The 24,655-nt window shown below is 33.7% G+C and overlaps 2 protein-coding genes across 2 annotated transcripts; one reads left to right on the forward strand and one right to left on the reverse strand.

The window, feature by feature from the left end:
• Nucleotides 1-3,318: 3,318 nt before the first annotated feature.
• Nucleotides 3,319-7,622, reverse strand: LOC114390188 (probable LRR receptor-like serine/threonine-protein kinase At4g36180). The gene has a single exon (XM_028350883.1). The coding sequence runs from the start codon at nucleotides 7,409-7,411 to the stop codon at nucleotides 4,007-4,009; it is 3,405 nt and encodes a 1,134-aa protein (XP_028206684.1). The 5' UTR covers nucleotides 7,412-7,622; the 3' UTR covers nucleotides 3,319-4,006.
• Nucleotides 7,623-15,613: 7,991 nt separating this feature from the next.
• On the forward strand, nucleotides 15,614-16,483 carry LOC114389934 (potassium channel SKOR-like). Its single transcript, XM_028350633.1, has 2 exons — nucleotides 15,614-15,988; nucleotides 16,133-16,483. The coding sequence occupies exons 1-2, from the start codon at nucleotides 15,614-15,616 to the stop codon at nucleotides 16,481-16,483; spliced, it is 726 nt and encodes a 241-aa protein (XP_028206434.1).
• Nucleotides 16,484-24,655: the final 8,172 nt, after the last annotated feature.

A 24,655-nucleotide genomic window follows, 5' to 3' on the forward strand; every position in this document is an offset into this window, starting at 1 on the left:
TGTTGGTAAATTGGACAAGCAAAACTAACAAAAAGTAAAACAAAAGAAAAAAAAATGGTATCTGATACGAATAGTGTTACTCTAATGCTAGTGCTACATTACTAAGAGACTATGAAGGAACACTAATGGAGATAATTGTTCTAATTGATTATTCATTTCACTTCTTCTTACATTTATACTACTATTAGTAATTGAATTCTATTATAACAGAATATTGATAATAACAAATTGCTAATATGTATTGCTAGTAATGGAAATATAGCATGTGTTGATATTTCTTCTTGGTCTGCTAGTATTATTGTATTCTTGTGCATCTTTTGGTATGTGGTCTGGTATAATGACTCTGCTATCAACACCATTCTCTGCTGAATTGTTATCATTACCCACCGCTTCAAAACAACCTTGTCCTCAAGGTTGGACAATAAAAACAAGCGGAAACAGGGGTGAGTTTAGAAAACAAGAGGTGCGTCACGAAAGTTACTTTGTTTGTGGGCTGGTGTGGGCCTAACAATATTAATGTCTGAATCAGTAAAGCCTGTGTGTGACCCGTGCCACGGAACTGAACGGCCAAGGAGAAGAGTGGGTGTGTGACCCGCGTCGTGGAGCAATCAAGGGAGGTGGTAAAGACGGTGGAGGCGGTGGCTTCGGAGGTGGTGGTGGATGTGGCGGCAGTTTTTGACGCCGAGGACGAATGAAGCAAAGCGGAGTCTCAGTAGTGAAGAGAATCCAAAGCCAACGCGAACGAATCCAGTGCGCGACGGTAGTGTCCCCGAGCAGGAAGATGTCATTGTCGTAGGGGACCTTGTGGTAACCGTGGGTGTTGGTGCAGAGCGGCAGAGGCCATAGCTGGATCGACTGGAAGTGGCGGTTGATGTCGGCACAGTGGTGCTGCCACACGCGGACGAGGAAATCGATGGTGCGGGAATCGATTCCAATAACAAGACTATCTCGTTGTCCAGCCATGGGAGGAGGCATGTGAGAGCGAGGCAGAGGAGATGGCGGTGGCGGTGGTGGTTGCGCTGAAGGAGGAAATGGTGGAGGCGACGGCGGTTATGCTGAAGGAGGAAATGGTGGCAGCGACGGCGATGGTGGCTGCACCAAAGAAGGTGACGGGGAGCGTTGGCAGAAAATCATGGTATCCAGTTTTCGGCTAAGAAGATCGAGTTTGAAGAGCATGGAGGCGTGGAACGCGTCAAGACGGAGGTGAGTTCCATGGAGAGCGGAATCCATGGAAGCTTGGGCTGCGGCGAGGTTGACCATGGCAGTCTCGAGGCAGTCCAGGCTGGCGTCGAGAGGTTCGGCATTTGCCATTGAAGAGTAGCAGAGAATGGGGCAAGTAGGACCAATTGATACGAATAGCGCTACTCTAATGCTAGTGCTACACTACTAAGAGACTATGAAGGAACACTAATGGAGATAATTGTTCTGATTGATTATTCATTTCACTTCTTCTTACATTTATACTACTATTAGTAATTGAATTCTATTATAACAAAATTTTAATAATAACAAATTGCTAATATGTATTGCTAGTAATGGAAATATAGCATGTGTTGATATTTCTTCTTGGTCTGCTAGTATTGTATTCTGGTGCATCTTCTGGTATGTGATCTGGTATATGACTCTGCTATCAATATCATTCTCTGTTGAATTGTTATCAGTATCCTACAAAAAGCCCCTCACGGGTGTTTCAAAAAATAAAAATGCAAGTCATATTCGAATATGCACCATATTCGATTTTGCTAACCATAAATCAAATTTGGCATGGAACATATTCAATTTTGAATAAAAATTATGGTCTCGTGTGCCTGTACAGGGTCAATTTTGGAAATATTCAACCTTTTTTTTCTCTATTCACATTCTTTCTTTCCATTTCATCTCATTTTTTAAAAGAAACTTGTAACAATGGATCTCACCATTTTGATACCAATTGTACTATTACTTTCACTACAACCAAACGAATGAAAGTTTAAGATTCTTTCCTTTTCATTTCATTGGTGTTGGAACTTTCATCGACTCTTTTTTCCTAAGAAACCAACAAAACCTAAGGTTAATCTTTAAAGTTCATTTGGTAGAGTGAAACAAAATGAATTAAAATAAAAGTTTTAAATTAAGTAAAATGTAAAATTTCACATCATTTTATTATTCTTTTTTTTTTTTTCAGTTTCTTTCTCTACAGACAACAGAACACTCTAAGTCAGTCCATTCATCTAATTGGTCAAACACTCAAACGAACTAAACATAGAAGTTCTATCGCGAGATTTGCTCCTTAAAGTCAAAACACATGCAGCCCTTCAAATTTCAAAGGTAAAAAGGGTGTCATTTTTCCGGCTTGTTATTATGAACTTAGGGTGTCTCCTCGAATTCCCCAACACCTTTTGATTTCTATATTCTCTCCCGCCTCAGCTACTTTTAAATTTTCTCGTTTTATAAGAAATAAAAAAGACAAGATTTAACCTTAGATAGCACATTAATTCAACAACTGCGGTGCTTCCAAGATTCAAGATTGAGAGTGATGGACATAGTCACACAATAGTTTACCATAAGAGGCAACCTCGGTTTAATTATTTTTTTTTATGATTTTTAATTCAATTGGAATTTAACCAAATAAGAGTACAACTTAGGGTGTACAATGGTGTTGAAAGCTTTAATTTTGCGGGGAATAAATCCCTTCTTCGTTTTAGGTTTTAACAAAAGAAACATACATTTTTATTATAGGTCTGCCTAACAAATATCTTTAAGGTATTGATTAAAAAATTAAAAAAAATATTTAATTTATAAATCATAAAAGAACATAAGATCATAATATAATATAATTTTTACCTCTCAATAAAAATATTTTTATTTTAAATTACTCAATCAATGTCCTTAAAATAATAATTAGCATTTGCATTTTACTATTAATTTCGTTACTATGTTTCCATTAAAAAAATAGACACTTACAATCATCCATCAGAGCATGATGTAAACAATGAAACATTAGATAGGAAGCTAAACATAAACAATCACTGATTTTCTTTCCTCTGATCTCTCTCTGTATATGCACACATATTTCAAAGTCTAGGCAAATCGTTAGAATATTCATTCATACCAACATTTCACTTCTTCTGTTCCACATAGCACGAAACAGAAAAAAATGCAGAATTTTTCGATCTACAATTTGAATTTTATCCATTCAAAGAAATTATATAAAGACAATTTCACTCATTGAGAACATTTTATCCATTCAAAGAAATTATATAAAGACAATTTCACTCATTGAGAACATTGAATGACAATGAGAAGAAAAAATATACAAAATAAGTATAAAAATGAAGGTAAAGAAATAGAATAATTAAATTGAAAGAACAGAGCAAAAGTCAGTGACAAATGATTACTTTTTCCTTCCTAAATCCTGTTCCTGATTCACGCCCAAAACCAAAAAAATGGTCAACATGACAGATCACATTGCAATAATCCAAATCAAATAAATCAGGACCCACTCTAAACACTGCCTAATAATTGAGACTTCTAATCCTTTCTTTCCATTTTTTTTCTCACTACAATTACGATAACAGTGAGAGCCACGTGTAGCATCAAGAAACTCGTATACCCATAAACATTCCACGACACTCTATCCTTGGTAACAGAATCAACCTCAGATACCACAAAGTTTTCACATGATCCTACGTGTCAAAAAGACATTGACATCACCAGTGGTCCTCACACTGCCACCTCAGATTCCAAGTTCTCCTCCACTTGAAGCAAAACACCAAGTGTCCATACTCCAAACTGCATAAGAGATGTTTCTTTTTCTTCTTTTTTTCATGCAGAAAGAATTCCACTCCAGCTAAGAACACAAGAAACAACTAAGAGCTACTGTTTCATTTCTAAAGTCGCAAAATAAAGTTATTTTCCGAAAGAAAAATGTTAAACTTCAGCAGACACATGTCTGTCTTATCAAAATGTTGTTTAATTCAATTGGTTGAATGATGTTGTAAACTCAGACACCTGTTCGTTTTCTGGGTTAGACAGGAGAAGGTTGGGTGGTGGGATCAGCGGAGGAAGCAATATCGGGTCCAACACGACAACCTTCGAGCATGAACACAATATCAGACATGGTTGGACGATCAAGAGGATCCGGTGCTGTGCAAAGCAAGCCCACTTTCACACCCAACAGAAACTCTTCCCATTCAGAAGACTCTGGGTCAAGTTCAAACAAACCAGGCTCTAATAACTCCGTAATTTGCCCCTTCTGAAGCTGCTTCTTCACCCACTTAACAATATCCTCGTCCTGTGTGAACATCACGGGCCTCTTCCCGGTTAGAAGCTCCAGCAACACGATGCCGAAGCTGTACACGTCACACTCCTTCGTGGCTTCCCCGGTTAAAGTAGCTTCCGGTGACACGTAACCCAACGTGCCAACGGAAGCCGTGCTTGAAGTAGAGGCTTCAACTGCATTGTTGTTGTTGTTGTTGTTGGTAACTGTTAACTTGTCAAGCCCGAAATCTGATAAATGGGCTTCGAAGTCTGCATCAAAAAGCACGTTTTGGGGTTTGATGTCACCGTGGATAAGTGAAGATTGGTGCAAAAACGCTATGCCGCGAGCAATTCCTAGTGCAATGAGGTGTCGCATTGGCCAATTCAAAACATGCCCATCTAAATGAGAAGCTTCTTGGAGCAACGTTGCGAGGTTTCCATTGGGCATGTAATCGTATACCAAGAGTCTAACATCTGGTGAACCAGCGTAGTAGCCTCTGAGAACTGTTAAATTTCGGTGCCTGATTTTGCCCAAGGACTCTGCTTCTTTTCTGAACATGTTTTCGTCTAATGACCCATCTTGGAGCTTGCGAATGGAAAAGACCATTCCGTCGTTGTAGCAGGCTTTGAATACCAACCCGTGTCTTGTTCTGCTCAGCACGTTTTCTTCGTCAAATTGCCTCGTTGCTTCGATTGTTTCCGCGAGAGTGATCTTGGTGTTGAACATGACGAGTTTTGGACCGTTTGTGTCGGTGCTGCTACGGCTCTGGCTTGTTCCGGAACTCGTTCTTGGACTCTTTTTCTTCTCCCCGGACACTGCCGCTTTGATCCTTCTGCGCCATCTTAGTAAGCTGAAAATGTAGAAGCAGCAACATAGTGCCAATAAGCAACCTCCAACTGCGATGATAATGATCAACACTATCAACCTATTTCTCTCCCCACTGTCTGTTTCTTCGCATTTTTTATCCAATGGCTTCCCACATAGGTTCTGGTTGTTTGCAAATACAGAAGGGTTGTTGAATTTAGAACCCAACATCGCTGGAATCTCACCTTCTAAGTTGTTACCCGAGACATTGAAGTTAACCAAACCAGGGATTGTGTTCAGATTACTTGGGATTTCCCCACTCAAATTGTTGGCAGAGAGATCCAGTATTGTTAGGTATGATAACTCTGCCAATGACTCTGGTATAGCACCAGAGAGTTGGTTGTGATCTGCTAACAAAACAGTTAACCATGAGCATTTGGAGATATCCTCAGGCAAAACTCCAGTTAAATTGTTCTTACCCAAATCAAGCATTTTCAAATGGGCAAGGCTAGAGAGATCTTTGGGAATTGGACCCTCCAAGTAATTTGATCCAAGCTCGAGAATTTCAATGTCAGAGCAGTTTCCAATTTCCGGGGGAATCATTCCTGTGATGCGGTTATGGGATAGTGAAAGAACAACCATAGATCGAAGAAAGCCATAGTTCTTGGGGACATGCCCAGAAAAATCGTTAGAGCTTAGGTTCACGTGTTTCAAACTGGTCAAGCTGCTAAACCCTTCAGGGATCACCCCAGACAACTTGTTCTCTTGAAGAGCAATGACTTGCAAACTGGGAAGCCCTGAAATTTCAAAGGGCAATTCACCAGAGAGATTTTGTTTGCTCAAGTCAAGTGTAGCGAGACGGAAAAGATTCCCCAAAGTAGAAGGAATTTCTCCGTGGAAGCCATTGCCACTCAGATTCAGAACCATTAATTTACTCAGGTTCCCAATTTTACCAGAAACATGACCCGAAAATTTGTTTCCACTGAGGTCTAATATTGTCAAATTCTTCAACCACATCACCTCCTCTGGCATTGTACCATTCAACCTATTACCCCTTAAACTCAACGTTTCAAGAGACGCAAGCTCACCAATACTCACTGGAACAGAACCAGAAAAATTGTTCACACCAAGAGACAGAACCTTCAGCCGTGTAAGGCTACCGAAAAACGAAGGAACCTCACCGGAAAACCTGTTACCTTCAAAAACAACAGCACGCAGGGACCTGCATTTCACGATCTCCGGCGGAATCTCCCCGGAAAATGAATTGTTGGCTATCTTCAACTCCTCCAGTTTCTCGAGGCGTCCAATTTCCGGCGGAATTTTGCCGGAGAGCGCATTGCCGGAAACATCGAGGACGGACAGCGTGGTGACATTGGTTAACCACAGCGGAAACTTGCCGCCCACGCGATTGCGCTGAATGTTGAAAACTTCGAGAACGCTGAAACACGTTGTGGCGGCTTGAGGCCACGCGAAGTCGGTGAAACCATTAAACTCTAACTGAACGATGCGGAGCGACGGCGTTTTGAGCGAGACGTTACAGAAAACGGAAGCGGGAATTGCCCCGGTGAAATTGTTCTGCGCGAGGGACAGCACCTGAAGGTTAGGGAGAGCAGCAATTGCCGCCGGCAACACGCCGGCGAGCGCGTTCCCTTCAACGCTTAAATGCACGAGCGAGGAACAATTCGCGAGAGACGAAGGTAAGGTTCCTCCAAGAACGTTATGATCGAGCCAAAGGTATTGCAGATTCTGAAGCTCTCCTATACGCGCCGGAATCAGGCCGGAGAATTTGTTATAGGAAAAGTTGATAAGCTGAAGTTCGGAAAGAGCCGCCACAGTGCTCGGAATCTCGCCGGAGAAAGAATTCGCGGAAATGTCGATGTATTTAAGACGGAGAGGAAGTTCGCCGGAGATTTCGCCGGAGAGATTGTTACCGGCGACATTGAGAATCTGGAGGCCGGCGAGGTTTCCGATCTCCGGCGGAAGTTGGCCAGAGAGCGAGTTGTACTGTAAGAACAAGGCGCGTAGGAGCGTGCATTTGGAGAGCGAGTGAGGAATGGTGCCGTTGAAGGAGTTGGAACGGAGGCTTAGCCTTCGGAGCATGCGTAAGTCTGAAAGTCGGTCACCGAGTTGGCCACTGAGTTGAAGGCGAGGCAAGCGTAACTCGGTGACTCGGTCGTTTTTGCATGAAACTCCACGCCAGTCGCACGGAGCTAACGGAGTTGACGGATCCCAACCGTTGAGTGCGCCAAGAGGGTCATGGAGGTTGAGCTTCAACGACGTTAAGGCTTGGATCTCCGTCACGGAGCCGCACTGGGCGCATGATAAGAAGCGTGCGCACAATAGCACGAGGATGAGAAAGGTTGGCATGGTTGTAATGGTAGTGAAGAAGAGGAGAGTAAGACGTTACTGATCGAAGGCAAGGAAGAAGCATAGAGGAGTCAGTGCTAATGTGCGCATTTTTTTTTCAGATTCACTGAAACGTACGCATAGAGAATTAGAGATTCCCTCACTCTTCTCCGAACTCTGTCTATAATTTATGTTTGCTCAGAGATGAAATAGAGTTGCTCTTCTCTCTCAGATTTTTTTTTCTAGTTATAATATTCGTACCGCAATAAGTATCTTATAATACTTTTTATACTAATGATTTTGATTTGTTTTCAAATTTCTCTCTTTTTCTTAGGAGCTTTGTTTGTTTTTTTTTATTAAAAATAACTGTAATAATTCAGTTTAGAGTTTAATTACATTTAAGAGTTTTTTTTTTGTTTTTTTTTTCAAGAGATGTAGTGTATTCTATAGAAATTAAATTCATATATTTTTTCTATAATCTCAAAACTGAATTATATTTCTTGGATAGGATTTTCTTTGTTTGTGAATGTTTTATTATTTTCTTTTTTTTAATTGCAGTTCTTTGACAAGAGCTTCTGAAAAAGTGTAAACGGCGCCAAGGTGTGATCTGGGCCTAGGGTTTCTGGTGAGTTTTTAATATCATGTGATGGAGTAGGCTCTGTCAATCAAAAGAATTTGATTTTATTTACTTTTTACAGATATTTAATACTATTTAGTTTAGAGAGATTTTAGATATATTCATGTTTCGCCTAATGTGGTAGGTTTTCAATGAATCGTCGTAGTTAAAAGTTTATCAACGATGTGATAGCATGAATCATTGAGCTATATGTCTGTCTATCTTATCTTTGCATGTTTAACTTTGCCTTCTGTTTTGTTGTCGAGGGTTTTAATCAGTACATTTAATTAATTCGTATTCTTTCACGTCATGTTTAAATCACGGTTGATGCCTCCTAAGAAATTCTCTTGGTCGAATGTGGAAACATGCGAATTGCAATGGTTCTGTTTTAGGATGTTTCATTTTATTATACTTACCCTCCTGTTAGGGATTTCAGTGTTCACTAAATTCTTAAAATTTATCCTTCTTAAGATAATGCATATTTTAATTGAAATTTTATAATTATGCTTAATGTTTAATATTTTTAATTAATTTTATTAAATTTAATTTTACTCAATAAACACTTTTACTTTATTCTTATTCTTTCATATCAAATTGAAATCATGGTTGATGCGCCTAAGAAATTCTCTTGGTCGAACGTGGAAACATGCATTGTGCATCGGGTGTTTATCATTATTTAAAAAAAAATGTATTCAACGACCTAGAATAACGACGATTCTAAAAAAATTGTCTAAAACTTAAAGACGTTGATAATTTCATAAATAAAGGAATTACAAATCATGACGATTTTACGAGAAAAACGTAAGTGATTTAATTGTACAATAAGTCTGCGGTATCTAATTTCACAAGAATTAAGTATCAGTATGAACAATTTGAATTTAAAATTGATACACAAGTTTGTAAAAAAAAAAATTTTTTTAAGATGATTCTTTCAACTAATCGTCTTAGAAAATAAAAAATTTTAAGATAATTATTTGAAGAAATTATTTTAAAAAATCCACTTTCTAAAACAATTTTTTCAAATAATCATTTTAGAAATATTAATTTTTAACATTTTTTTTTAAATTCTAAGAAAGTTTCACAAATAACGTATGTAGAAAGTGAAATTTTTAAGATGATTATTTGGAACATCTTAAAAACATCAATTTTTTAACTTTTTTTTAAAAAAACAAATATTAAATCGATTTTTGGTAAGAATCGATTTAGAACAAAAAAATCTAAGATGATTTAAAAATCGTTGTGACGTTAAGTTTAAAGATTATAGATTATTGTAAAACCTCGTGAAAAGCCTCAAAGAATCATCATTGAAAACGATTTTTTTTAGTAATGTTTCATTCTATTTTCTATGATTTACTGTTGGAATTTAGATTTGGATCTGATCCACTTCTAGTCTTCTAAATTGGTTACACTTTATTATGGCTATTCGATGAATTGGGATGGTGAGAAATGGTACCACCAAAACAAAGAACGATGATGAATTAATTTTTGAAGCTAATGTTGTGATGGATAGGACACATTTTACTTGTTTGGTACTTCATACTTTCATCCCCAAATTTTGGCTGAACGTTCAGTGTTCCCTATAAAATGTTGAATTTGGTTCATTCTGACATGACAATGGGACGGGCGGGTATGAATATTGTCTCTCCAATTTCTTATTCTGACTCTCCAACATATTCTTATACCGTATCTGATATCCGTCGGGTATTGGGTATCTCCTATCTCGTCCCATATACGATTCAAATTAGAAAAATATTTTTTTTTTGTAAAAAAATATTAAAAATTTGATTTTAAAAAAAATAAATTGATTGTTAAACATTTATTTTTAACTACTTATATATCAATAAATTTATTATAACGCGTGTATCTACAAAAATAATTAAAAAAATAATATTAAATTGTAAAAATTCTAAAATAAAATTAACTAGTAATAAAAATTCTATGTCTTTTGATTAAATTATGCAAAAATTTTAAAAATTTTAAGTAGTGAGACGGATTCGGATTCAGGGTCGGGACGGGACGGGTCTAGTAATCTCATACTCATACCCGTACCCAACTTTTGGTTATCGGAAAAAATCCAAACCCAAATTTATACCCGATCAACTCAAATATTATCTGTCAAAATTGAAATGGATTCGAACGGATACCCATTTTTTTTTTGCCATGTGTATTCATTCCTTTGGGCTAGAATGGTCAAATACAACAGCCGAAGTTGAAAGCAGAAAGAGCCAAGTTTCCACTGTTTTCTTAGGCTTTAGAATCTATTTCGGCATAAAGTTCTCATAAAGAGAGTACAGCAAAAATGCTACATCTATCCCCAAGGATCAAATTAGATTGACGTCATTGAATTGGGAGAACCACAAAAATAGATAGTTACGTTGATACTTTAGTTGAAATTTTTGACAATTTAAAGACAATCCATACGACAAAGTTTCAAATCAGCGCAATGTTTTTGGTTGGCTTGGACCAGGGATTAGAGCTAGTTTAGGGGAAAATACAAAAAGGAAAGAAAAAAGGAAAAATGGTGACAGTTGTTTTTTCTTCTTTTCAGAACAGCTATATTTTTTTTATTGAACACAATCTTATTCAAATAAGATAAGATTATTATAAACAATAAAATTCTTATTCCAATTTAATACTAATTACATATATAAGATTGAAATAATTTCATCTTAGTTCCAAGACTGAAATGATTCCATGTCTTGATTCACGTATTCACTTATTTAATAACTTTACTATTGTTGTATGATTCATTAATCTAGGCCATACATTTCGCCAACCAAAAAGGGTATCATTTTATAGCATGATCCTTTATTCGTAATTATGTAGTAATTGAACAATAGTCCTGCCAGCAATAAATGGCCTGGCTTTAATTGGCACTGCAAGAAATTAATCAAAAGCCTATTGAGCTAATATGAGTGACTATTTGGTGCAGTGGTTGAGAAATGGAATTTGGTTCTAATGGCTAGAGATGGCTAAGAGGCACCATCCATGCCATGTATTATTTTTTTTTTAAAAAATGTAAATTATATTAAATCTAAAATAATATAATAATAAACGGAGTATATTTTGTAGCGAAAGAAAATGAAAATTCTCCTTAATACAAGAAAGTCTATATCAAGATATTAAAACAAATACAACAGGTGCATTTGTCTATACATAATAAACTTAATCTTGCTAATATTCTCTATTACAAAAAATTGATAATTTTTAAAAATCAGTTTGTTTCTAGATAACCAGATGCATTAGATTGTAATTGTTATAATCAGACAATGAAATTTTTCTTAAACAGCTAATGTAAATCTGTCTCTAATTAAAAAATCAATAATACACAAAGAAATAAAATATCTGCGAAAAAAAAACAAATCACATATGTATTTATGGCATGTGTTATTAATATGAGCAGTGGCAGACTGGCAGTGTGATTGACAAATTTATGGCATTTGGTTTTACCTTTTTGGAATTGAATTGAATGGGAACAGGTCATGTTCGGTCATCAAGTCAACACACTTAGCTTTCGGACACTAGAAATAATACATCCTTCTCATTTTTTACTTATTTTACTGTACATGCATTAAAAAATATTTAATAATATTAAAATTTATTATATTCAGATTAAAATATTCTTATTTAATATTTTTGATTTTTTAATCCTATTAAAATTTGTTATATTTGGATTAAAATATTCTTACTTATAATTTTTGCTTAAATTTGTTATATTAAATAAAGGTATATTTGAGACAGAAAAATATTAATTAGACTTTGAAATTCTAAAAATTTGATTATTTTGAAAAAAAATAAAAACTAAAAACTTAAAAATAAAAAAAAAGAGATAAAAAGAATAATTCTAATTATTTATTACATTTTTTTTACAAATATTTATTTATATTTCTAATATTCTCTATCGGCTCTCTATATAAATTAGAATAACTATTTTAAACTAGAGTATTTTTTAAATGTTATTCTTTAATGAGAGAGATTTTAGGAATTTTTCTTAACAATTTATCATTTATCACTTTTTAGTTTTAAATTGAATTTATATATTTTTTAAAATAAGTTATCAATAATTAAAAATAATTTTGTATCACAGTATAAATTATTTATCATAAACATAAATATAACTTATTAAAAATATTTATGTATTATGAAATTTAATATAATATAATTTTATATTCAAAATATTTATTTATTATATATTTTAATTAATTACATAAATAAACATTTTTTGGTGCAATGCACACGTGCTAAAATACTAGAATGTATTTATGTTTTTATTTAATACTTATTTTGGTAAGTACTTGGACGATTATTTAATTTCTAATATATGAACAATGAGTAATGCTACTAATTCATTATCTTATTCATCTTTATAATATTTTATAAAATAGTGTTTAATGAAAATTAATAAATATATTTAATATCTTAAAAATATAAAAAAATTATTTATTTAGTAAGTAAAATAATTAATAAGATGTTGTATGAAAATTTAGAATTATTCAAAATTCTTCAAACTTCCATGGTTGAATAATTTTAATTAAAATAATGCTATCTTTTGTTATAATACCTTTTTATTAGACTTTCCAATATTTCATAAAAAATGTATCAAATAAAAAATAAATGAGTTTAATATCTTAAAAATATTTAATATTTTTTTACTTAATAAGTAAGGAAATTAGTGTGAATTAGACGTAGTAAAAATTAAAAATATTATAATATTAAATATACAACCTTCGCCATGATTGTATCTCAATATGTTTTTTTATACAAAACTCGAGTGTTATATATATATATATATATATATATTTCGGCCGAGCAATATCTCGATTGAAAAAATCAGAATTTATATCAAAACAAACAATAAAGAAAAAAAAATAGATACTTGAGTTGTTTCCACCCAAATCAATATAAGTGTATTTGGATAAATAATTCATTCAATTGCTTATTTTACAAGTTCTTATTGGAGGACAACTTTTTTTTTTAAAAAAATATTAATATAAACTTACTGAAATAAATTTTTAAAAAAAGCTTATTGTACTAAGTTTAACTAAAGACTTATGAACTATGTTTAAAAGAATTTATAGAAATCATCATATATAATTTAGATTTTCAAATAAATAATTAAACCTATCAAATTAATAAAAAAAACTGTGAAAAAAATAACAAAAAATTGATCGTACCAATAAGAATTCATCCATTTTGATTATTAAAGTATAAATTATATATGTTTCAGTATTTATAAATATAGTTGAATTTAGTTTTAATCTCTTAAAAATATTTGTATTAGTTTTATTCTTCGTAAATTTTAAAAAATTTAAAATTAGTTGTTGTGACTTTATAGTGGTGATGCGATATACCTCAGCAATCATTTGCAAATGATATGTGACACAGCGGGCTTAGATGCATGTTATTTCCTTAATAGAAATTATTTTTAAAACTAGGAACCATCAATGGTTCTCTTTTTGCAAGTTGTCTTCAATTCCATTAATAAAATTGATTTGATTATACAGTTGGTTTCTTAAATTATATATAAAAGTTTAATTGAATTTTTTAATTATCGAAAAGTTTAATTAAGTCTTTTAATTGTTTAATGTAATATAATTATGTTATTTTTCAATGTTAGTTTGATTTACTTTTGTGAATAGATATTTTTACATCAAATGTATTAATAACCTGAGTAAAAATATTTATTTAATCAATCATAAATCTTAATAAAAATATTATTTTATATCGGTTTTAATAAAGATCCAATTAAATTTTTAATTATAATTAAGAGATAAATTATATTGTTAAGTCATATAAATAATATACATAAGGCCAAATTGTGCAAAGAGAGTTTAATATGAGAGGGTTTTGAGAGAGTTTAATTTGCATTGTTGTGGGTTGTAACCGTAAAAAGACATTCCTTGGTAAATATTACTCACATTTGATAAAAGAGATATATATTAATAAGGGTATATATATTAGTATTTTATAAATTTATCATTTAATTTTTCTCCATTAAATCAAACACAACCTTAAATAAAATTATTAGTTGATTTAAGATCATTATAATTTTTACTAATTTCAACTTAACACATTGTGAAATGCAATTCTCTCTCATAAATTAAAATATTTAAGTAACCATCATATAAAAAATTAGTTGGAAATTATATATATATATATATAGAGAGAGAGAGAGAGAGAGAGAGAGAGAGAGAGAGAGAGAGAGAGAGAGAGAGAGAGAGAGAGAGAGAGAGAGAGAGAGAGAGAGAGAGAGAGAGAGAGAGAGAGAGAGAGAGAGAGAGAGAGAGAGAGAGAGAGAGAGAGAGAGAGAGAGAGAGAGAGAGAGAGAGAGGCAATGCCTACTATATCAACCAAGATAAAAGAAGACATCTGAGAAGGGTAGAGGGGCCAAAGGTGAATAGGTTCCAACATTGTGTTGTCATGCTTTGCGAGCTAGTCCTCATAAGCATTACTGTTATGAATCAGCCCAAGGTGGAGCAATTCAGCACAGAGCAATCCAACACAGAAGAAGAAATAGTAGCAGACAAGGTGGAGACACGCACTAACCTCAGGACCAAAAGCAAAACATGCAAGCCGCACTACCTGAAGGATTTTGTGACCAATGCAAATCCTAAATGATGAGTTGGCTGCTTGTCATTAGGTGAAGGAGATTCCTCTTTCGGCTAGGATCTCTTCTCCATGGCCATTCTGTCATTTCTTTTTGTGCTCCTTAGGTCCTGTAGAGGAAACAAAATAACTAACTTAGCATTATTTTTGTGCATATATATATGAATCCAAAATGTAAAGGAAAGCAAGCAATATAATCAGAAAAATTTCTCTCCTTAATCTCCCTTTTTTCTGGAGGTACCTAGGATCTTATGAGTAGAATTTTTGCTCATAACAATTTGGTGCTTTCATTGGGCACTACCACCATGGCTGAAGCAACTCGACCCAAAACCAGAATGGAACACATTGAAGAAGCCATAGCCAAGCTAGCTTCCAACCAACTCCATGTCACCACCAAACTAGATGAACTCATTCACCGCATTAGTGTGTTGGAAGCCCGTCAATACCACTCACCCACACCTCCATCTTCTTCCTCTGTGAAGACATTCCTCACACACACTCCAATACTGCCTCCGCTGCTCAAGCCAACCCTGTCACCCATGCTTACTTTGCCACCCATGCCAACTCCGCCACCACACCCCGCACTCATACCGAAACACCCAGCACCCTTACCGGCTCCGCTTACCAGCAGAGGAGACACTACGGGTAAGCTTGTAGCACCACTTCACCCTACCTTACCTCTCAAGAGCGGCAACAACATCCACCGTGGTACTCGTCTTCCCTTTAACGGGCTAAGTGTAGGTAACAGAGTACCGTAGACCATCCTCGGGAAGGTTCTTAAGGACTCCATGAACCAAACAGTGAATCCCAAGTTTCATAATGTTCTGCATGTTGTCACACAGCACCACTTTGTGCCCCTTGACTCCTCTCTTGCCTCTCTCCCACGACCACCGTATCTGTCGTCGTCACCTCCACAACCACCACCTCCACCATGACCAAGATCGGCGTGGGTTTGCACCTTGTGGCGCAAGTCACTACCTAGCCCACTCACTTTCATGATGATGGTAATCCTCGAGGATTATCATTGTCAGGGCCCTAATCAGCCCAGTAACTTCACTCATGGAAAAGAATATCTTCAAGATAAGCAGTTGGAGTCAGACATCACATTTCATGTTGGAAAGCAAGAAGCTGAGCTTGCTTTGACGGTCAATAATGTAGTTTTCAATAGGGATCTGTATCAGCTAAAAGGTTTAATTCGCGCTAGAGCTGATCCCAACAAGACAGATTATGATGGACGGTCACCTTTGCATCTTGCAGCATCTAGAGGATATGAAGATATCACACTTTTCCTTATGCAAGAACATGTAGATGTCAATATTAAAGATAACTTCGGGAACACACCTTTACTTGAAGCAATTAAGAATGGACATGATCGGGTTGCCCACTTTTTTTTTTTCTACACCTCAAGCTTTCCCATAGTAAGCCCAAATCACCATGGCCCAAACTTCACTCACATGTTATTTTTTTTCTAAACCCACCTCATGTTTTAGCTATTTTGTTTTTTTAACTGTGCCACTAAGTTGTTTCGAGGTCTGGATTTAAGGTCCCAACACCTTGAGGACAAGGTGTTTTTGGATGGGCATAGGAATGTTATGAATCAGCCCAAGGTGGAGCAATTCAGCACAGAACAATCCAACACAGAAGAAGAAATAGCAGCAAACAAGGTGGAGACAGGCACTAACCTCAAGATCAAAATGAAAATATGCAGGCCGCACTACCTGAAGGATTTTGTGACCAATGCAATCCTAAATGCTGAGCTGGTTGCTTCTCATTGGGTGAAGGAGATTCCTCTGTCGGCTAGGATCTCTTCTCCATTGCCATTCTTTTATTTTCTTTCGTGCTCCTTAGGTCATGGAGAGGAAATAGAATAACTAACTTAGCATTATTTTTGTGCCTATATATTTGAATCCAAAATGTAAAGGAAAGCAAGCAATATAATAAGAAAAATTCCTCTCCTTAATCTCCCTTTTCTGGAGGTACCTAGACCTCAAACGCTAGGATCTTATGAGTAGAATTTCTGCTCATAACAATTACCCTCTCTAAAAGTATGCTTCAAAGTGATAGTCCATATCAAAAATGGCTTTCTTCACGTCCTCCATAAGGACAGATGCAAGAAGCTGATCACATGTGTGACACCCTCTACCCCTCATCTATATACTAACAAAGGAATGCAAATTCAAATATTAATTAAAAGTATTTTTTTAAAACATTTTTAAATACAAGTCTTTCAAAGGGATAAAATGTTCACAATCACTTCCTTCTACATCATTTTTAACTTGTCCAAATAAATAATAAAGTCATCGGCTCAAACAAGGCCGTCTGAGACTTCATAGAATTAATATAAAACCCTATACCCCAATGTCACATCCTATCAGAGCGTTGTGTCTCGACGTCCTTCAGCACAATATTCCTTAACGCAGTTCACCTAGTCATCTGCTCCCCCGAACACAAAGTTCAAGATCATCACAGGATCCAAACACAAACAACAAACTGGGAGTGAGTTATCACATTCCTAACTAATAGAGAAACAAGACAACTAGATATACATATCATATAAACCAAATAAAACTTACTTACACGTAATTCATGTAATTCCACCACTTTGTCATTCAAGGTTCACTTTTCATCCATCAATCACACTTTTCAATCATCAATCACATTACACAAGAATCACACACTCTGATCAAGACATAATAACGCCTCAATTTCATAATAAACAATTAGCAAGCGCATGAGACAATTATGCTAAGACTCAAGCCTATATGCAATGTGGTACCATGTCAGTGAAAAACCACCCTGGGGCGCTTAGGAGTACATAACAAGACACACCACACAATGGGTTTGTCAGGTCACTCTCACTAAGTAAGATCATAGGGAGACCAGTCAGGGTCACGATGTTTTGCGAGAATGCTCCAACCATATGGGATCAACATAGGCTTAAAGGAGCACTCAAACCCGGTGACCCCCAAGGCCTACACTCCGAAGAGTCCGTCAGGGCCTCTCCCTCCTGATTCAGGTCCAACCCCTAAAATCATTTTAGCACACAGACACTGCTCGTGAATTATACAATACCCACGACCTCACACTCGTGTTTTAAACACGTACAACATATTGCGCTACAATTTAACACTAGTTCCTAAATAGGAAACCTACACTTTCTCTTTAACACTGGTTCCTAAATAGGAAACCTACGCTTTCTCTTTAACACTGCGCATTTACACTATTCTCAAGATAACACTGGTCGGGTTATTGTACAATTCACAGCTTACAACACAAATAATGTCACATCAAGAGTTAATCACACACTTATTTACAACCAAAACTCATTCATAATTTCACATCTCATAATGTCACAATCCACCATCACATATTTCATTTATAAGCACTGCTCATGAATTATACAATACCCCCGACCTCACACTCGTGTTTCAACACGTTTAACACGTTGCGCTACAATTTAGCACTGGTTCCTGAATAGGAAACCTACATTTTCTCTTAAACACTGCGCATCAACGCTTTTCTCAAGATAACACTGGTCGGGTTATTGTATAATTCATAGCTCACAATATAATTGTTGTCACATCAAGTGTCAAACACACACACTTATTCACAATCAAATATCATGTCCACAATTTAACATCTCATAATATCACATCAACCATCTCATTTTTACATGTATCTCGCAAAGTGACACATTCAACTTTGTACTACTCAATCTTCACAATAATATTATAATACCATTATAATAACTCATTACACCTGATAAATCATATACACATAACATGTTGATCATCGTCGTAGAAAAATTAGAACAAGATAATAATTTGTATAAAATAAGTCATTGAATAATATTATTTAAAATATAATTTACGTTATTAAAAGGGCTTAATTTTTCTAAGGGATTCACACTCAACACAAGAACACATCAAATTTATAGCAATTTCTCATTGGGACATCAACTGATTCATTAAACATATATAATTCATTGTAATAATTAAAAGGATAAAATGAAAATTGCAAAAACACCCCGAAACCCATTCCAATGGCTATCTCTAAGGATCCCTACACATGTTCTCACTAATCCCCAATTGTGAATAACTCATCCCTTACCTCTAAGCGGGCTCACGTGTCTTCAGCCAGCAATAGCAGCATCTCTAGCAGTTCCCTGAGATTCCTCCAATTTTTTTCCTCTAACTGCTCCGATAGAGTTCTCAAACGTCAAAGAGACAGAGAAGGGATTGAAGCCTCCACTTGTACTGTCACCATGCAATTTATTTTTCTCCCTCCACAAATAATATCTCGCAAATCCCAACGGTGAAAGCGTGCGAAATTGAATTTCGAACAACATATCCAAATTTCATAAAAATCCAACGGTTAACGAAACCAGGATCGTAGTTTTACCGAGACAGCTCTGGGTTTCTACGGGAAAGGAAAATGCTACAATGCAAGGGGTATTTCTCTTAGCTCAGACATAATATCAAAATTCCCAATGGTGAGAATGCTCGTAATTGTGTTGCGAACGTGGTGCTAAAATTTCAAGACGATCCAACCGTGAACAAGTCCGAGATTGTAGTTTTTCTGAGACAGGTTAGGTGGCCTGCGGGAAAAACAGAGGATTTTGGGAGAAGAGAGAAGAAACGAAATTGTGAGGCAGATGAGACTGAGGAGTCAGTCTGAAAACTGACCTAGCATGTTGCTATTTATAGCTAGGGGTATTTACGACCTATTATTTACTCTATTTATTTATTATTTTATAAAAACAAACTTTATTTTATTCTCTATCAAACAAATAAATAAAATACCCTTTTTATTTTCTCTCAAATCATTATTTTAATTAATAATTATATCTCCTTATTTATTTATTTATAAAATCTCATCATTTTTTTTAAAACTCTATTTATTTATAAATAACAATCTTTTTTTAAATCTAGTTTACGAAAATTGGGATGTTACAACATGCACTAACATCCAAATGAGGAATAGAACGAATCTACAAACTAGCTAGTAGGATGGAAAAGATTTCTAAAAAAAAGAATTTTCTTGTCTCTTCAAGACCTCATTATCATTGATCCACATGCCCTCAATTTGAAGAGTATTGACTCTATTTCTCCTTCTCCAAGTGACAGCTAGAGCATGGAAGACTTTGTGATGTGGCCAAAGTATCAAGCAACTTATGAACACCTTAGATGCGGGTCTCAAGATGTCTCTTTCTCCTAAAAATGTTCCCAAACGCCTCTTTATTGAAAAGCTCTGATTGAGTTTTCACCTGACCGAGCTTATAAAGAGCATTAGCTAGAGCGTGATTCCAAGTGGTGGTAACTAGATCATCATAAGAAGGGTGAGTTGTCCAAGAACCTTGGAATTGAAAGGAATGAACCTGAGTAGTACCAAATATGGAGCAGCTAAGATGAAGAGGGTTGTGGTCAAAGTTATAGGCAGATAAAACCTAGACCAGAGCATGCTAATGATATAAATTTATGATTACTAATGATTTACATGTAAGAGTACATGACACATCATATGGAAGCATTATGGTAATAACTTTTTATACTTCAAGCTCTGTTTATGATTGTCATCCACTCCACATTTCATTACCTTTTTATAAAGTAATATCCAACATTCAACGTGCTACTAATAAAAAAAACATTGAAAACTAGTAAATCACCCACTATATGCTTTTATCACACGTCCAAAAGGACTCTTAAACACTTACATAAATAATACTATCTTTTATAAGTGTAAGTGTAGTCTGATAACGAGTGGATTCATTCATACTATAATTTGTTTGCTTTACATTATTCTCTATTACTTGATTTAAAGTAACGTTTGAATCTAACATGATTGAGACAAATTTAAAAGGATTTATTCAAAATTAATCCGCTACTGGAACCGTGAAGAGCTTGCCTCATTTAGAAAGATTCGCATATTCAGTTTTCAATATGCCATAAAGACCGACAATAGTCAAATATTGAATGTGTTGATCCCATAGAAGATCTGCTCTTCCAACAACTATAAAAGGCAACCCATTTCAACATAGAAGATTAACGAAGAAGAAGTGAAAAGTGATTAAGCCAAAAATTCAAAGAGAAACAAAAGGATATCATTTCAAGTGAAACATTGAGCTTAGAGAATTTATTCTTTGCCTAGCAAACATTGTTTTAAGATTAAGATCTTCATTGTAAACACACTCTATAAGTGTTAGAATCTATAATTCTATTTCAAACGGTTGTTTGAGAAAGTCAGGAGTGACTTAGTGAAAAAATAATACTCGGGTGTTCTTAGATTCAGGGAGAGTCTAAGGGTTGTGCCTATAGACCTAGAGAATACTTGTAAGCCCGGAGTGACAAGATAGAAGAATATTTATTGTAATCAAGTTTGATTAGTGGAACTTTTTACTAGTTGGTAAAGGAGAATTGGACATAACTCAGGCTGAGTGAACCACTATAAAATTGAGTGTTTCTACTACTCTCTTTTAGTTTGTCGTAGTATTTTCAAGACATATTATTGACACATCTTTGCATACAATTTTTTCATTAGAATTGTTGTTTATAAATCACTAGACAACAGTCCTCTACTACTTGTGAAAATCTTATTCATTACTGGACGATAGTCTTTGTGAACTATTTTGCTTATAAATCACTTTCACTGTGAAAAGATCTACAAAGTTTATCTAAAAAATTGTTCAACCCCCTCCCTTCTAATATGATTTATTGTATTTCATATATAACATTTAATTTGGTTTGGTCTATATAAAATGCATAGATACAACTATCGCGAGAAATCTTAACGATTAACCAAAATGGGTTCAACTATAACTACTTCAACATGATTACAAAATTTGAATAGTGACTTAAGTGATTTGGTTGTCAAGAGAAGAAATCTACCTCTTGACCTTTTGTGGGCTCTCAAGTTACTATAGAAAGTACTTAACTCGGGGTGATTCTTAACAAAAAAAATACAAAAATAACATAAAGACTGAATTTGAAAAAAAGAAAGAAATAAAATCAGCAAAGACAACTAAAAGATAATTGGAAAATAATTGCATTGCATTGATTTTTTTTATTGAAGGTCCTTACAAATGTTTCAGAAACAATTATTTATACTGTAAAATCTAACTTAACAAAAACCTAAACTTTACCCATGTTGGTACATGATTCCTTCATTTTCAATTGATTTTGGCTAGTTTATTCCTATTTCGGCTAGACAGCAATGAGGTGCATTCCCCTTGTTTCAATTTTTTAGGAACCACTTCCTAGATCATTTGGATTTTCATATTCTCAACTAATTTTATCCAAAATCCCATGATTTTAGCCACAACTCAAAATCTAATGCGCTTATCTTTTGAGCTTTATTTGAATTTTCAAAATATTGGCCAAATTATCTCCTATAACGGTCGAATCACCACTTTATCTTCTGTAATCACAACAAAATCATTTCGGTTAAGTTTCCATTCAATTGATTTGGCTAACTGAAAACATGTTGATCGGTAACAAATACATAAGTCTTAATTCTATTCTTATGATGGGCGAAATAGAAATAAAAATTTGGGCAAAATATGTTTTTAATCCCTGAACCTTTCATGATTTTGGTTTGGCTAATTTAGAATTTTGGTTCCCTTATAATTTCAAATCTGCAATCTTGGTCCCCCTATTTCTAAATCTAGACATTTAGTCTCCCTATTTTTCAAAATAAACAATTTTAATTTTTATGTGAGTTGATCATTGGTTAACAATCCAAAGTCAAATGTTGAATTTGATGTAGCATATTAGATTTCATGTAACACTTATGCAGTTGTTGACGTGACACTTATGTGACAAGGAGTTAAATAAAACAAAAAATAAAAAGGATCTTAGCGGGAGTCAAACAACATTTTATTTTGAGACAAAACAATAAATAACTAAAACACTTGTTTTATTTAATTGATTTTATAAACACTATTATACATATATCAATAATCAAGAGTTATTAATTTTTTTTAATTATAAAATTTATAGATTAAAATAAATATTTAATAATTAATAATTAATTATATTTAATATATAAATTTGCAAGTATTTATTTTTATTGTAATTTTTTAATAAAAATTAATAAATTAGTATATATAATTTTTTTTTCTTATTTAATTATAATTTTTTTAAAAAAATACATAAACTAATACGTTGCTTATTTCAAAAAAATATTTTATGTAATTTATACTAATTACGCGAATTGAAAATAATATTTAAATAATATAAAATAAAAATTTTAGTATTCATAGAAAATAAAATTACATAATTTTTATAAATTACATAAAATAATTTATATAAATAATTTATAAAAATTATGTAATTTATATAAGATTGGATAAATTGCATAAAATAATTTATATAATTGGTATTAAAAAACTTATTGAATAAATAATTTTCATGGTTAAAACGAAAATATTAACATGTAAGTTTCCTAAAATAATAAATATTAAAATTTTATTAATTTTTATATTTAAAATAAAAATATTTTAAATCCTAAAATAAATATAAGTAATTTGTATAATTTACATATTAATTGATGCAATTATATTTTTTTATATAATTTGAGTAAAAATAATATGTATAGTAAAATCAATTTACAAAATAATTTATATATTAATTAATGAAATTTAATTATAAATTGATAAAATTAAAATAAAAATATGTGAACTATTCAAAAAAATATATACAAAATGATATAAAATAAAATTAAAAATATTTATAAATTTTTATAATTCAAATAAAATTAAATTTTTTATTATTTTATAAAATTATTTATTCTAAAAAATAAGGAGACTAAATGTCTTGATTTAAAAATAGGAAGACCAAAATTACAATTTAACTCTTTTTTAGTCCCTTAACTAATATTTGTTTGGTCTTGGTCCCTCAAATATTTTTGCATCTTGTTTTCGATCCATGGCTTATGTGTCTCTATTAAATGATGACGTGAGAATTATTTTTAATCATTTTAAAATATTTTGTGGCAACTTTCTTTTGGCATCTAAAAACCGCTCTAATAAATTACAATCAATAAAAAATTTGCACAAGCTCCATTCCTTTCATTTTGTTCCTCCATCCAGCATTAGCCACTATCGTACCAACAATCCAAGGCGTCACCACCCAATGTCTATTCTTTTTTGTAATTTTGCGTTTTGATAACAATAAGTATTTTGTTTTTTTTTTTTTTCATTTTTGATTCCTTGAATAACCATCCTAGCTAAGGTTGTAATTGTTTATTATCCATCATTTTTGTTCACAACTAGGTATTATACCCTCAAAACAACATTATATTTGTTTATGAGAGTGAAATTAGGTTCACGGTTTCGTTTCGTTCCTTGTAGGATTATATATCATCTTATCTTAATCACATACAAAATTTGGGTGATTTTTGCATTTTGAAAGAACACCTTTCAGAAGTTCTTTCATATACTTGGTTTGATGGATGTAAATTTCATTCCTTGCTTGCTTTATTTGCATTCCAAGTAAAAATTTCAGTTCATCCATCATGCTCATTTCAAATTTGTTTGCATTAGCTTAGAAAAACTCCTACACAACATTCCATTAGTAGCACCAAAAATGATGTCATTGACATAAACTTGTACTAATATCAACTGTGAGTTGTAGTTCTTACAGAACAAAGTTGTGTCCATTTTTTCTCTTTCAAAGTCATTTTACAAAAGGAAAGAACTTTGTTTTTATACCAAGCTTGAGGAGCTTGCTTGAGTCCACACAAAGCTTTGTTAAGTTTGAAAACATGATTAGGGTGAGTGTTACTCTCAAGTCCAGGAAGTTGTTCATCATAAACTTCCTCTTGGATGAGTCCATTGAGGAATGTGCTTTTTACATCCATTTGATATAGCTTCATATTACTATGAGCAACAAATGAAAGAAAAATTCTTATTGCCTCTAGACGAGTCATATGAGCATAGGTTTTTGTATAATCTATATCTTCCTGATGTGAGTAACCTTTGGCCACTAATTGTACCTTGTTCCTCACAACCTTACCATTCTCGTCCAGCTTGTTACAAAAGACCCATT

This window comes from Glycine soja, chromosome 16 (assembly GCF_004193775.1).
Source record: "Glycine soja cultivar W05 chromosome 16, ASM419377v2, whole genome shotgun sequence".
NCBI lineage: Eukaryota > Viridiplantae > Streptophyta > Magnoliopsida > Fabales > Fabaceae > Glycine > Glycine soja.

Coding starts and splice junctions, on each gene's coding strand:
- LOC114390188 (XM_028350883.1), bottom strand. CDS start 7,411: ATGCCAACCTTTCTCATCCTCGTGCTATTGTGCGCACGCTTCTTATCA.
- LOC114389934 (XM_028350633.1), top strand. CDS start 15,614: ATGGTAATCCTCGAGGATTATCATTGTCAGGGCCCTAATCAGCCCAGT. Junction 15,989..16,132: donor TTAAGAATGGACATGATCGG/GTTGCCCACTTT, acceptor TGTGCCACTAAG/TTGTTTCGAGGTCTGGATTT.